Genomic DNA, 14674 nt, shown 5'->3' on the forward strand with positions numbered 1-14674 from the left:
CTTTTGCACAAAGGGTCATTTTTGCATGAAAGTGAAAAAAAAATAAATCAACCAATAAAACAAAAGAAAAAAAGTTACCAACTGAGTGTTAGGGGTAATAGTGATAGTAAAAAAAATATGTAATCAAATAAAAGTTGTTAATAAAAAGAATTAATAAATCAAAGTGAAATAAAATTAATAAAAAATTAAAAATAAGAAAAAAAGTTACCGACCAAGGGTAAGGGTTAGGGATAACAGTGATAGGAAACATTGAATTGGAACTCTGAGTGGATTGCAGTTGAGTGTTTAAACTTGTCAGTGTTTACAACTAGTTATTTTGTAAACTTATTAACTATTATCACAACGCAGGGGCAGATATCGATTACAGTAAAATAAAAAAATAAATAAAAAATACTGACCAAGGGTAAGGGTTAGAGGTAACAGTGATAGAATTTAAAAAAAACTCAACCCCTGCAAAAAAGTGTCTTTATTCAAAAGTGAACCTTTGTGCAAAATTGTCTCTTCCTGAATACTAGACACCTACCCACAAAAAATATATCAGTATTTTTGTACTTATTGAAAAGATACAGCTTTGCAGTATCTGTTCAATGTTCTTACACTATCAATGACAGCTTTTTACTTTTGAGTTTAATTTTGTACGAAAAATGGACCAGAAAACTTGATTTTTTTTTAACCTGGTAGAAGTAGACAATAACGTTTGGAATCCCTGGTATAACTAACCACTATAGATGGATGTTAAACAATTACTAATTGCTCAAAAACTGTAGGAGGAGATACATTTTAGTTAGACACTTTATTTTGCCTTTTTAGTTTGCCCCTTCAATTAGAATGTTATTGAACTCTCTAACTTTTATAATTTATATCTTAAAAGTTACTGAATTTTCAAAAAATCAAGCAATTACCTATTTAATAAAAATACAAACTTTTAAAATAATGATTTATGGTTGTTTTTAAAGTATCTCTTAAGTGAAAGTTTAAAGTACAAACTATAAGTCTCATTTAGAAGATGTAAATCTAAATTTGATTTTGAGATAAAGTCAATTTTGTAAAAGGTTCCAAATACAAACTATAAATTGCATATTTTCTAATTGCGTACTTTATACTTTAAAGGTGGCAATTGAAGTTCTCAACTTAAATGAAATATAAGGAGATTGATCACTAATAAATTTTCAATTTTATTAAACAAAACAATGTTTCACTCGTTTTAAGACGAGATCTTCAGTTGTTAAATATCTTATTCAAATAGAATAATTTTTAATTGATAGTTTTTTAGATTTGAAAAGTCACTAAAGATTTTCACCTTATTTTTCAAAAACTAATTAAATTTTTAAAAAAGACTAAAAAGAATTGAGTGAAAGATTTAGAGTTTTTCTTTTTAACAAGTCATATAAATTAATTTTGATTAAGAAAAAATCTTATTTTAGGAAAAAATACTTTTTAAAAATAAAAAATAATAATTTTTTACCTATGTTTGGTTAAAAACTGCATGCTTAACACATTATACATAATTTAAATATATTTAGTAAAACAGTTAAAAAATGATAAAAATTCTAGAAATATCTTATTTAATTGTTAAATAACATGAAAGTAAACCTATACCAAACAAAACTACAAAAACTTATCATTAATTTTAAAAAGTCATTACCGTATGAATAAAGTTTTTAAATTTAGTTTTTAAACACCCACTATTTTTATATTAGAGCATATGTTAGTTTTTAGTGTTAAACTTATATGTTTAAACTTTTTTTGAAAAAATTAAAGTTGACTTATAGTTTATGTTTTTTTTTTGTGAGAAGTATCTGCTTTTATATCCTTGTCCTGGGCATGACGTTAAACTGTTCTGGTGTATGACTAGACAACCGAAAGGTTTTTTGTACACCAGGTCCTTGGACCAAACCTTTTGAGCGTATTTTTTTGTCGTTCAATAAACAATATATATTTAGTTTGATAGCATGTTCTGCTTATTGCTATTAGTTTTAATTTTAAATATTTTTCACTTTTTTAGTGTTCAGATTGTTTTATTTGACAGCAAATTTATAATTAAAATGTTCTCTCAAGCCCCACCACCTCCAGCTTCCTGCCATTCGAAAGTCGAGTTGAGAGTTTCTTGCACCGGTCTCCTTGACAAGGACACTTTTTCCAAATCAGACCCCATTTGTGTCTTGTTTGAACAAAGACAAAACAGATGGTGTGAGGTCAGTACATGGATTTGATAAGAAATCTACTTATAATTTATTTCCATTACTTACATGTACATAACACATGTGTTTTATTTCATTTTGTGTAGCTAATAAATTTGAGTCAGTTTCTTAAAGCATCTATAAAATTGCAGATAGGAAGAACAGAAAGAGTTTTGAACAATCTAAATCCCAACTTTGCAAAGAGTTTTCAAATTGATTATGCGTTTGAAGAAGTACAACGTCTAAAATTTTCAATTTTTGATATTGACAGTGAAAGTCAAAGATTGACTGAACATGATTTTCTTGGCGAAATTGAAGTCACCTTAGGACAAGTTTATAAATATTGATATTTTTTTATAGCTATAAGCAGTTCAGTTGTAAAATAAGATAACGTTTATTTTGACTGAACCCTATTTTGATAAACTAGAGATAGCTGATAAAAAAAATCAAACTTTGTTTATTTTTTTATTATTTGCTTTTGAAATTGTTAATTATCTCGGTTATGAAATAGTATGTTTCACTCTGGTATTTTATTAAAGGTGGTTTCAAAAAAGATTTACGAAGGCCTTCTGAAAATTAAAGGTGTTCAAGCCGGAAGGGGGAAAATTACAGTAAGTTTTCTAATGATGAAAATGCTTTTTACCATTTTAAATTTATACGTGTGTTGTACATTTTTATGTGTTACCAGTTAGAGTAACAAATAACTGTTTGATATTTTTAAATAATTATAAATCTCAACATAAAATTAATGGAGGTAACATATGAGATTTATTGTTTTAGAAAACATTGGAAATACTTTTATTAAACAAGCATAGATATTTATTTTAGTCAAAAATTTTATTTTAGATAACGGCTGATGAACTAAATAATGGTCCTAAAGAGTCTGTAACCTTACTTTTTTCTGCACAAAGTCTTGACAAAAAGGTTGCTTTATACTATTTTAGTTAATTTTTTTTGTTATGTAATTTGAAAAGTTTTTTTTTTCTTGTGCTAACAGATTTTGATAAATATTTGTAGTAAAAATTTGTATACTATATAGCATTAGTAGAAAAAGAGACAAATTTTTTTATTATATATAAAAATGTCATTAGTTTTATAAGTAAATTTACATGTAAATTATTTATAATACATAAAGATTTTTTCTTTTTAATATTTTATTTATCGTAAACATTGTTGTTTATGTTTTAGAGCTTTCTAATATGTTCAGCAAGTAAGACTGATTTAGAAATAATTTAAACTAAATCAATGAAATAAACTTTTTAATTATTAATACATTCTTATTGCAAAAGTTTTAAAATTACATTTTGATATCTCACATAGAATATTCATTATATTACTATGGCAGTTAAACTAAACTTTATTTTTTTGTATTTTTGTGGTGGATGTTTAATACTTCTTTGAAATTTTAAAAATATATCAACTTATTTTATTAAGAAATCAACAGTTTAGTCTTTGCAGGGATTTTATCAAACAATCATGTTTTTGTTTGTTAAACTAAAACTGTTTTGTTTTTTATTTTTGCTTAAGTATTATTTTATTACAAATTTATTCAAATCAGTTTAAAAAAAGTGTACAATTATCCAAAGAACATCAAAAAAAGTTTTTTCAACAAGTTTCTACTTAAAAGCTTGCATACGTTTTTTGTAGTAAATTGCCACTTAATTTTATATTTAATGTTTTTTTACTACTTTAATATAGAAAACTAAAATGACAGTTTGAAAAATAGTTTGATGAGTCAAAGCCTATGGCGTATTAAAATTTTTGATATTGCTTTGATTAAGTATACTCAGCTAATTTAAGAACAAAGTTTTTGCAGAATATTTGCTTTAAAATAAGATTTAAAAACTTTTATAAATAAAGATCTTCTATTATATCAAACGCAAGTAAACTTTTTTTTTGTTAAAATTGTATGTGCTATTTTGATTTAGTTAATTAGTGTTTTTTTAATGCTTTAATTTGTATTTTTTGATATTTATATTTTAAAAATGTATACGTAAAAAAAAACAATCCACCTATAAACTTAAATTATTCATTTTAAAAATATTTACGTTTTTAAACTTGTTTTTATTTAGGATTTTTTTGGAAAATCAGACCCCTACCTAGAGATATTTCGAGAAACTGGCGCAGGCAGCAACGTTCTTATTCATAAAACAAATGTAATCAAAAATACACTGAACCCAACGTGGCAGAAGTTTAGACTTTCAATGCAAGCACTAAGTGGAGGAAATCTTGACACAAAGTTAACAGTTAGTTAAGTTTCTAATCAAAGTTCTACAATTATAACTTTTACCACGTATGAATAATCAAATGCAAAAACTTTTATGGCGGACGTATAGTATTTCTTTTAAGTTAAAAAATGATATATCAAACTTTTTTTATTTGAAAGTTTACAGTTCAATCTTTGCAGTAATTTTATTACTTCAAGTTTGCAGCTGTTTGAAATGATTAATTTTAACAAAACTTAAAAAGCATCAAACAAATAATATTTTTTACTTTCAAATACGTATATTTATTTAATTGTTATTTTTAAATAAATTTTTATTTCTTTAACAACTGCTTGTTCTGCTAAATAGTTTTTTATTATATAAAGAACTGAACGTTTTTTTAATTAGTTTCTTTAACTGTGTTACTTTTAGTAATAATATGAAGTTACTTATAAATAAATATCCTCAACATTTTTATGTGTAATTTTTTATTTTACGAATGATTATTTTTAGCACATTTCATTTATCTGATATTTACGTTAATTTTATTCTTTTATAAAGGTTTTATGCTTTTTAATTTTCTGTTAAAATTTTGTATTACAAGCATCTATTTTCAGTAAAATCACTGTAAAATATCTTAAAACATTATTGTTAGTATAATGATGATTTTTTAAAGTTTCTCCAAAAAGTATTTATATTAACGTGCGGATATTTTTACTAGTTTTTATTAAACCATTTCTCCTTGTTTACAGATGTTAAAACAAAGCGTTTGCAACCGCAACTGCTTTAAACTACGTATTTACTACTTTCAATTTTTTTTTCATAAGCACTAGTTTTAACACTTAAGTGAAACTTTTTTTTTTATAAAATAAAATTTTTAAGTACAAATTTTGTTATTATTTGTATTAATTAAATAGTTTTTTAATATCTGTACAATAATTATCTTTTTACTACTCCAAAACAAAATGAATCAAAGTTAAAGTAGTAGCACCTGTATTTGTAAAAAACATGTTAAGATTTTAAGAAAATTAAAAACAAAGTTTTATAATGCTAATTTTTAAATCAACTAACTTTTGTTTGTTTTTTAAATTTTATCAAATTTTTTAAATTATAACATACCCCGAGGAAACACGCAAAATTTCACTGTATGTCTACCTTACGCACATTGTTATATTCATAATTATGTAACTTACAGATAACTCTAAACTTCTCATTATACTTACATAAAAATATTAGTTTTCTAAAAAACTTTGTACAAAAAAAAACGTTTTAGTATAATCTGTAAAATAGCTTGAAATCAAAAGTTAACTTGATGTTAATTATTATTATAAAACCAAAAACAAGTACAAAATATTAGTTAGTTAGTAAATTTAAGTTATTAGACTAAGTTATTTTTTTATTGTATTTCTGCCTCCACTGTTTATCATGCTCAAATTTTTGGGACACATTCAAAACCTCCAGATCAAAATCCACCAAGTCAAATTCGAGAACCGCTTACCAATCGAGGGTTAGGGGTAACAGTGATAGTGAAAAATAAATAAAAAATAATTAAAAAAAGCAAAAGATATTTAAAATAAATTAATAAATAATTTAAAAAAAATCGGGTGGATTTTGAACGTGGGTGGATTTTGATAGTATACCAAATTTTTAAACTTGTTCAGTATGCATGTTTATATACATCCACTTTGAATGTACTTTTTTTATTGTAAAAGTATGTTAAACATATGAAATTTTATCAGATAAAATGCTGGGATTGGGACAACGACGGTTCTTCAGACTTCATTGGTCAGTGTTCATCAAGTGTCAGAAGTTTGCTGGAAGCTTCAGCCCAACGAGTAAGACTTTTTTTTTAATTTTTTATAGTTTTAAGTACAACACTTTTGAAAGTAGCGTTATTATAAACTTGTAGCGTTTTATTACTTTGATTATTTATCTTCAACTAGTTAATAGTAGTTTAACTTGTTTTTGCGTGTACCATTATTTTGCTTGCAAATTGAGTAAGTTTTTATTGATCATTATATGTTAAAGTATAAAACTATCATGATAAAAAAGTCAAAAAAAGCTTAAGTTTTATTGTTATTAGTCATTGTTTAAAATTAAATGTAGATTTAGATATTGCATTTCAAACAAGACTACTAACTATCTTTTTTCTTACTTTTAATAAAGCATTTTATATGTTTTCGTAAAATCTTTTTAGATGATAAATTTACCATTTTATAATTTTTGCTTGTTTCTCTTTTTTTTTTCCATTAGCATATATACAAAAGCTAAGAGATTTAAATGCTTTATTTTGTATGCTCAAGTATCAAGTATTTATTAAACTTTTGTATCTAAGATAGTTTTATTCTGAAGTTGTAATACTACTATTTTTTTAATTCAAATTTTTAGTTAGAAACAACTTTGTTCATTATTTGAAAGCAAATTTATATTCACATTAAGCATAACTTCGATCTGAAATATACAAATAACTGTTTTTGTACGTGATGCATTATTGGCTTACGGCGTTTCACTGCTCATAAAATATGAACAGCTCTGCGCAGTCAAATATGAACTAGAATATATATATATAAATTAAATTTAGAAAAGTAATTTTTTTTTTCGAATTCACCGTTCAAGTGATTTTTTAATTTTATATTTAATAGTAACTTTTATTAATACTGGGTTGCCAAAAAACTTGTAGTACTGGAAAAACCCCTGAATTTGACAAATTAGACAAAAAAAAACCTGGAGTTTGAAAAATTTTGAGAAAAAACCTAGAATTTTGAACAAAATCACTAAAGAACCTGGAGTTTGAAGTTTCTTTTACAAGCAAAGTAACTAAATTTCGATTAGAAACGAATAATGTATAAAAAAATGTATCATTATTATTTTTTCATTAGGAAATACATTTAAAGTAGCTTAACAGTATTTTTACAATGTTTTCATACTATTTAAGACAGTTTTCAAAAATTAACTCTAGTTTTATACTAAAAATAAACCAAAACACTTTTTTTTTTAACCTCGAAGAATTCAGAAAAACTGGAAGAAAATTACATAAAATTTTGGCAACCCTGTATTCACAAGATTAAACTTACACTTCTATATATTATCAATATAAGTTGGTTTATGCTGTTTTATTACTTTTAAAACTTTATAGTACAAACTATTTTGTTTATACTATTTGTGTATTGAAATGGTTTAGTTTTAAGAGAAGCTTTTAAATGGTTGTTAAGTTTTATAGTTCATAATATGTTGTTAAACATACAATAGATTCAATGGGACTGTATAAATGATGAAAAACGTAAAAGGAAAGGAAAAAAGTACAAAAATTCTGGTGTAATCTATTTAAATTCTGCTCAGGTATGAAAATTATTAGTTTTTAATTATAAACAGTAATTTAATTTTTGAAATATTTATTTTTATAAAATTCACTAAGTTCATCTTAAAGTATAAATTAAAAAGATACTTTATCAATCGTTTTATATATATATCATTTAGTTTAAATATATTTATTTTAATATACAATAAAAATATATATTATCTTGATTAAATAACTGAGTATTTAGAAATATAAATCATTTATGATTATTAAAAATATATCATAGTTATAAATAGCGTAATTATTTATTTTTTATTATTGTAAAATTTGCATGCTTTTTATTCAAACTAGTTTTACAAAAGAAAAATTCACTTTTATATAGAAGTAACATAAGTTAATATGTTTAGATTAACCTACTATTGTATTAGCTTAATTTAATAGTATTTTATAAAAATAGTTTACATTTTTATACTTTTACAGTTTGACGTTTTTTTGAATAAAAGTTTCATTAAATGTGGTTGAAAAATTATTTGTATTAATTAAAAAATGCTAAAAGGTTACTTAATTGCTTTAGAAAAATATATTTTTATTAAAATACACGTTCTCAATAAAATGTTATATCTGCTTGTACTTTTATATTTTGACAACTGAAGTACTTGAAAATTTTTACAGTTAATCATTAGTCACATCATAGGTCTTAAATATCGCACAATTTTGTTGCATACAATTCAAAGTTGTGTACGTGTTAGTTGGCAAGATATTTTCAAATCATCAAAAATTATTATACCTTTTAAGTATCTTTGAAACTGGTAACTTGGTACTGAAAGATTTTCTGGTTACACCTTTTATAAAATTTGTTTCTAATGAAAACTAAGTTTATTATATAAATTATTTTTATGTTTATTTTTAACTTCTAACTTTTCTAATATTTAAACTTTGTTTATTGTAATTTTTCACGCATTTTTAGTTTACATTGTAGTTACTAAGTTTTGATTATTTCGTTTTTGTCTTTTTATGAGTGTCATGTTTTGTTTCGCTTGTGATAGTAAATATATTTATGTCTAGTTTTTAGTTAATTAATGAAATACACATTTTTTTTACTTTGTAGTAAAAAGGGACTGGAACATTTAAAACACTTATAGTATCTAACTGAACCTCTAAAATTTTTATTTATTATTAAAAATTTTTGTCTAAACAATTTTTTGTCCTAGTAAATTTTAAACTATATTTAAAACGCTAACTTATTTCAATTTCCTGGCTGTCTACAGCAAAGCTGATATATTTTCGCCATCATTCGAGTGACTAATCTACACTGCACGCTCATTATTTATGTGATTACCATGTGACAGGGACGTAGCTAGCTCGAAAAAGTTACGAATCTGCAGAATACAAAAAAACAACAGGGACGGCGCATGATGAAGTAATAGGGGGTACAGGGAAATTTAAGTTCTCTTTATAGCTATAACTACTTTTTTTCAAACTAAAACAATTCTGGTCCTGCTCGACTTTACCATGCTCGAGTTGCTCCTGCTCGAGTTGTTCTTGCTTGAATTGTTACTGCTCGAGTTGTTCCTGCTCGAGTTGTTCCTGCTCGAGTTGACCCTGCTCGAACTGCCCCTACTCGAATTGTACCTGCTCGAGGTGTCCTTGCTCGAGTTAATCCTGCTAGAGTTGTCCCTGATCGAGTTGTTCCTGCTCGAGCTATCTTTGCTACAGCCAATCCTGCTCGAGTTGTCCTTGCTACAATTAATCCTGCTCCGAGTTGCCCCTGCTCGAGCTCAACTTGTCACTACCCATCTTATCTTTCTCGCGTTGTAGTGAGTTTTTAACAACGCAAGACTGTGATTTTTAAATCAAATTCTTTCACACTTAAAAAATCTGAAGCTTTTAGAATTAATTTTTACAATGCATTGCTTTTTGATAAAGATAATCTTAGCTGAGTTAAATGTATTTGATTTGTTCAATTTTTTAGACACTGGAAGTGCTAAAGAGTATTTATAAATTAAAATTATCTATCAGAAGGGCAAAACTAAGTATAAAAAGTACTAAAATCTATGAAAGCAGGGTCTTTTTAAGCTAAAGAATTGAAACAAAAGGCGTTTTTGCGTTTTTTTTTTCTGTGAAATTGTATACGCTTTGCAGATTTGCAGAAACTTACCAAGCTACGTGCATGCCATGTGATAAAAGAATGTTGCAAAATGTATCTGACGTTGTTTGCGTCAAAAAATACTTCTAGTTGCGTGTTCTGTTTCAATGAATCATATGTTACCTTTTGTGAAGTATTTCTCAAAATTACTTTTGTTGTAAAACTTTATCGTTCTTTTTTTTTTATTTAACAACTTTCTTTTTTAAACTTCTTTACTTCCATTTGAAAAATAAATATTTAATATTTGAATTTAAGTTGCAATTTTTTCTTGCATATTTGTTACCAGCTGTAGGATAGATACAGGTATGTATCATTCCGTCATTATTTTAATTTGAGTAATACTCTTTGGTTTTTGTAGTTGTCGAAAATTCATGCATACATGATAATGTTTGACATATGTATGTTTGTGCGTGTTTAATTTACTACTCATTCTCAAATTGTTTAGTTCTTTGTAATGAGAAATTTCTTTTAAGACGTATTTACAAGTTTAGTTAATTGAACCTTTATAGTTCCTTAATTTAATGGTTTATTTCATATACTTATCTTAGCAACTTTTACCTATAACCCTCGTGTATCATGTAGTTGTAATTTAACGAATTATTTAAAATACCACAAACAGGTAGAAAAGGAGTATTCTTTCTTGGATTACATTATGGGCGGGTGTCAAATAAATTTCACTGTGAGTTTGAAACATTTGTACTGATTTTAACATACTGCCAAAGATGAATAATTTGAGTCTTTTATATTTTTAAACAGTTTGTATTTTTTTATGTAGAATTAATTTAGAAGTTCATAAAATGTTAATTTTTACTGTAAGTATTGTATATTATTTTTTGTTCACAAAGTGAGTTAAACATATTAATTTTTTGTATCATTTATAATTGGAATGCTTTGTACAAAAACTGTCGGTGATTTAATATAAAAAGTCAAGTTCTTGGTTTCTAACCATCCATCAACTTTTTAAAAAGTAATATTCATTCTTTGCTCTATAAAAAATAAAATAAAACCGAACACTAGGTGGCGTTCGATTTCACGGGTTCGAACGGCGACCCGCGGGACCCGAGGTCTCTCCACCACATCACCGGCGACCCGAACCGACCCAACCAGTACGTCACCGCGCTGAGGAGCGTCGGGCAGGTGTGCCAGGACTACGACACGGACAAGATGTTTCCCGCCCTGGGCTTCGGCGCGCGACTCCCGCCAAACTGGAACGTCTCGCACGAGTTTCCGCTCAACTTCAACATGCAAAACCCGTTTTGCTCAGGTGGATTTTTGTTACTGCTTTGAATATTTTCATTTGGATTTACAACTTTTTTTAGTGTAAATATTTATTTAAAGCAATCTTTTAAAATTCGAGTAGTACTTTAGAATTACATACTCCTTTTGAAATATTTAATATTTATGATTTTTATGTTCCAGACCCAATATAATGAATTTTCACGTTGGAAAAAAGTCTGTTAAGTATAAACTACGTTTATAGCTAAGACAGGTATAACTTAAGTTGATAGGTATGCTTTTATACTAGCCAGACTTAAATATTGCTTTTTTCTGCAGTTTACAATGTTTTAACTCGTATTTTTGTAGTCAACAAAATTATAACACTTTTATCCTTAGCTATTGGTTGTTTTTTTTTAAATACCATACCCTTACAAAGTCTATAACTTCAATAAAGACTACAAACATTTTTGATTTATTGCATATCAAATTTCTTTACAAACTCCGAAAATTTTCAATAACAAATCAAATTATTCAAATAAAAAATGACAACACTGATAATTTCAGGTATACAGGGAATTGAGCAGGCGTACCACAACTGCGTCACCCAGGTCCAGCTTTACGGACCAACCAACTTTTCCCCTGTCATCCGCCACGTGGCCAGGTTCGCCATGGACGAGTCGCAAAAACAGCAGGCATCTGTAAGTTGGATTGTTTATTTTCCGCTACTGTTTTATTTCAACCAGGGAATCCAAAAGTAGGCGGTTTTAACTTTCAGGGGGCAGTAACTAGTATGGGATGGAAAAGTGATTGAGTGATTTACTACTAAAGGGCCACTTGTATCTAATAATGGGTATAATGTATTTTAATTTTATGTCAATAAGGCGGTATGAAACCCTAACACAAGACAATTGTTTATTTTACAGTACATTAGTAACGGTATTACAACTGATACAGTATTGTTTTTACCAGAACTACTTTGTGTTGTTAATTCTTACTGACGGCGAAATAACTGATTTCGACGCGACCGTGGAGTCAATCGTCGATGCCTCAGGCCTCCCCATGTCCATAATCATCGTTGGTGTTGGTTAGTTTAACAGTGACTTGTTTCATACACAGTAAACGAATTTTAGTCAAACAAGATATGTACTATTTTTTCACTATTGTACTACAGTGAGTGTACTTTTTATAAGTAAATATTAAGTAAGCCACTTCACACTGCTAACAATAAACAGGTCAAGCGGACTTCAGTTCGATGGACGCGTTGGACGGTGACAAGAGAAGGTTGGTGGACAGAAGGGGTCGCCCTTGCTCCCGCGACATCGTCCAATTCGTTCCGTTCAGAGATTTTCAAAACGTGAGTTATCTTCAGTTGTTATGACATTAGCTAAGTTAATTACTTTACATGTAAGTTGTATGCGTTTTCGCAGTTGTTAGTCACACACTTTCGTTTTGTATTTTTTACTATGATGCTGTTTACAATTTCATTTTGTTTTTTTATTAGGTTTTAAATTTTCCAAGATTAACAGTGCTATACAGTTTTTTTCTTTAGCAGCACACAAGTCTAAGCAAAACTAAAGTGTTTAAATACTTCCGCAGTACAACTTTAAGCAATTGTTTGAAAACAACAGAGTCGGCCAGGCCAGTTAGCTAGTTGTGTGTTGGCCGAGCTACCCCAGCAGTTAGTCGATTATTTTCGCAAGCGATCAATTATTCCTAAGTCGCTGCCTTCTCCCCCTGCCTATAAGCCATAAGTTAGTTGTTTTTAAAACATGGTAGAGTGTAAAATTGAGTTTACTTAACCACTATTGACTTTGCGTAACTTTTTATTTGAAATCGCTTTTCTGTTTGATGTATATTGCTTTATGATAACCTAAAAGTAGCATCCAAATTAACATATGTTTCAAGTTTATATTTAATAAAAGTTTTTAGTGTTAAATGTTAACCTCAGTTTATTTAATGTTTGGGTTAAACAGGTTTACCAATCTATGTTTGATTATGTACTAATTTTTTTTTGTTTTTTTACATTTTGCTAAGACCTATTTGAAAAGAATATTTTATAGATGAGGTAAATTAACACTTGTTCAGTCCTAAGTATGAGTGCTGTGTAGAAAGCTTATTTAAATTAAAAGAATATTTGTTTTTAATTAAGCACGCATCCTTTAAATGTAGCAAATTTTGGATTGAAAAATCTTTACAAAGTTGATAAACAATTTTTGTAGTTACAGGATTATCTTATGTGCGTGTTTTAAAATTACTATTTATACAGTTCAATTGCCTGTTTTCGTTAAAATATATATTTTTATCTACTACTAAAGCTTTCTTTTAGAAAAAAAATAGTTTGACAAAATACTTAATGCATTTCTGATAAGTTCTATTTTATGCTTTTTGTTACAGAAACCGTTTGTGTGTTACTGCGTATACGAACACTAGTCTAAAAACACTCTAACAAGTATTATGAAAAACTGTCGTTTAGTTAGAGGTAGTATTGTGAAACGAATTTAAGTCAACATCTGTTACAATCAGTGTTCATCTTATAAATATTATAAAGATGTTTAGTATAAGCTGTTTTATTCTTTTTGATCATTACATTTTTTTACAGCACTTAGACGGATCTCTCGCTCGAGCGGTGTTGGCAGAAGTTCCCAAGCAACTTACTGATCATTTCAAATACAAAAACTTGCAACCATTGAAGCAACAATCCACTCCAAACAACCCTCAGTAAAAGTTTTATTTTGGATTGACTTTTGTTGCTGAGAAGCAAAGTACTTTGACATTCTACTCGTTCGTTTGCCTTTTGTTTGGATTTTTAAATAATGTTTTTTCTTCTAGTTTTCATGACTCTGTTTTAAGCCATTGTTATGGATTATTGTTCTCCTTAATAAGTACTATTCCGTGTTTGAAGATAACCACTAGTTTTTTTGTCTTTTCTGTTTTAAGCCTCAAACTCTTAAAGAATATGAGTAGCTAGATTTTAGGACTTAAATTTTTTTTTATATAGTTGTATACAGTTTCATAAAAGCTTGGTTTTTTTATTAAAGTTTTAATTTGAAGTATGAAAGAAACAAAAATATAATTTTATAAAGTGTAATAAGTAATAAATATGTTTTCATAACATTTAAAAGATATATAATACCCAAGAATATTTTTTAACAATTTAATTTGATAATTGCTTCCTGTAAAAAATTCTAAACTAAAAGTATAATTGCTTTCGCATTTTATTATTTTTTACGCTAATGTTAGAAATGTTATATACAAACATTATGTTGGCTTAATGTTACTTTTGAATTTTTTTTTTAAAGGTAAACTTTGATTAAGTTTGTGTCTTATTCCCTATATTTTTTAAAGAACATAATCAATGACCGCTAAGAATTTTTAAAGTAAATTAAATTTTTAAGTACAGCTTTAAAAATTCTTATTAATAAATTTAAGTTACTATGCTCTTCTGATGGTAAACTTGTTACACGTGTGTTTTACTTCAATTTTAGTTTTTGTTCAAACTTTTTTTTTGCACTGGAGCATTGCAAAATCTTCAACCTCAATATAAAAAAAATCTTTTTCAAAACACTAATAAATACGTAAAATAGTACTATATATAGTTTGTTTAGATAACTTCTTGGTAAAAATTTTT

At 27.0% G+C, this 14674-nt stretch overlaps 1 protein-coding gene across 2 annotated transcripts; it reads left to right on the top strand.

Annotated features, from left to right (window-relative positions):
- The first annotated feature begins 2033 nt into the window (after positions 1 to 2033).
- Positions 2034 to 14674, top strand: LOC145840529 (copine-3-like). Of its 2 annotated transcripts, XM_082947819.1 has the most exons (14): positions 2034 to 2195; positions 2333 to 2512; positions 2720 to 2791; positions 3027 to 3104; positions 4253 to 4426; positions 6124 to 6219; positions 7634 to 7723; positions 10448 to 10507; positions 10846 to 11092; positions 11611 to 11744; positions 12016 to 12130; positions 12279 to 12400; positions 12675 to 12797; positions 13646 to 13784. In XM_082947819.1, the coding sequence occupies exons 1-13, from the start codon at positions 2046 to 2048 to the stop codon at positions 12795 to 12797; spliced, it is 1641 nt and encodes a 546-aa protein (XP_082803945.1). In that variant the 5' UTR covers positions 2034 to 2045; the 3' UTR covers positions 13646 to 13784. The 2 variants fall into 2 exon arrangements, with proteins under 2 accessions (XP_082803945.1, XP_082803946.1); XM_082947820.1 differs by lacking the exon at positions 12675 to 12797 and having other exon boundaries at positions 13646 to 14674.

This window comes from Thalia democratica, chromosome 7, assembly GCF_965202585.1.
Source record: "Thalia democratica chromosome 7, ktThaDemo2.hap1.1, whole genome shotgun sequence".
Taxonomy (NCBI): domain Eukaryota; kingdom Metazoa; phylum Chordata; class Thaliacea; order Salpida; family Salpidae; genus Thalia; species Thalia democratica.

What these genes read in the sequence shown, in the direction of transcription:
- LOC145840529 (XM_082947820.1), top strand. Translation starts at nt 2,046, where the DNA reads ATGTTCTCTCAAGCCCCACCACCTCCAGCTTCCTGCCATTCGAAAGTC. An exon ending in CCGGAAGGGGGAAAATTACA is followed by an intron (nt 2,792 to 3,026) that starts GTAAGTTTTCTA and finishes ATTTTATTTTAG; the next exon opens with ATAACGGCTGATGAACTAAA. An exon ending in ATCTTGACACAAAGTTAACA is followed by an intron (nt 4,427 to 6,123) that starts GTTAGTTAAGTT and finishes AAATTTTATCAG; the next exon opens with ATAAAATGCTGGGATTGGGA.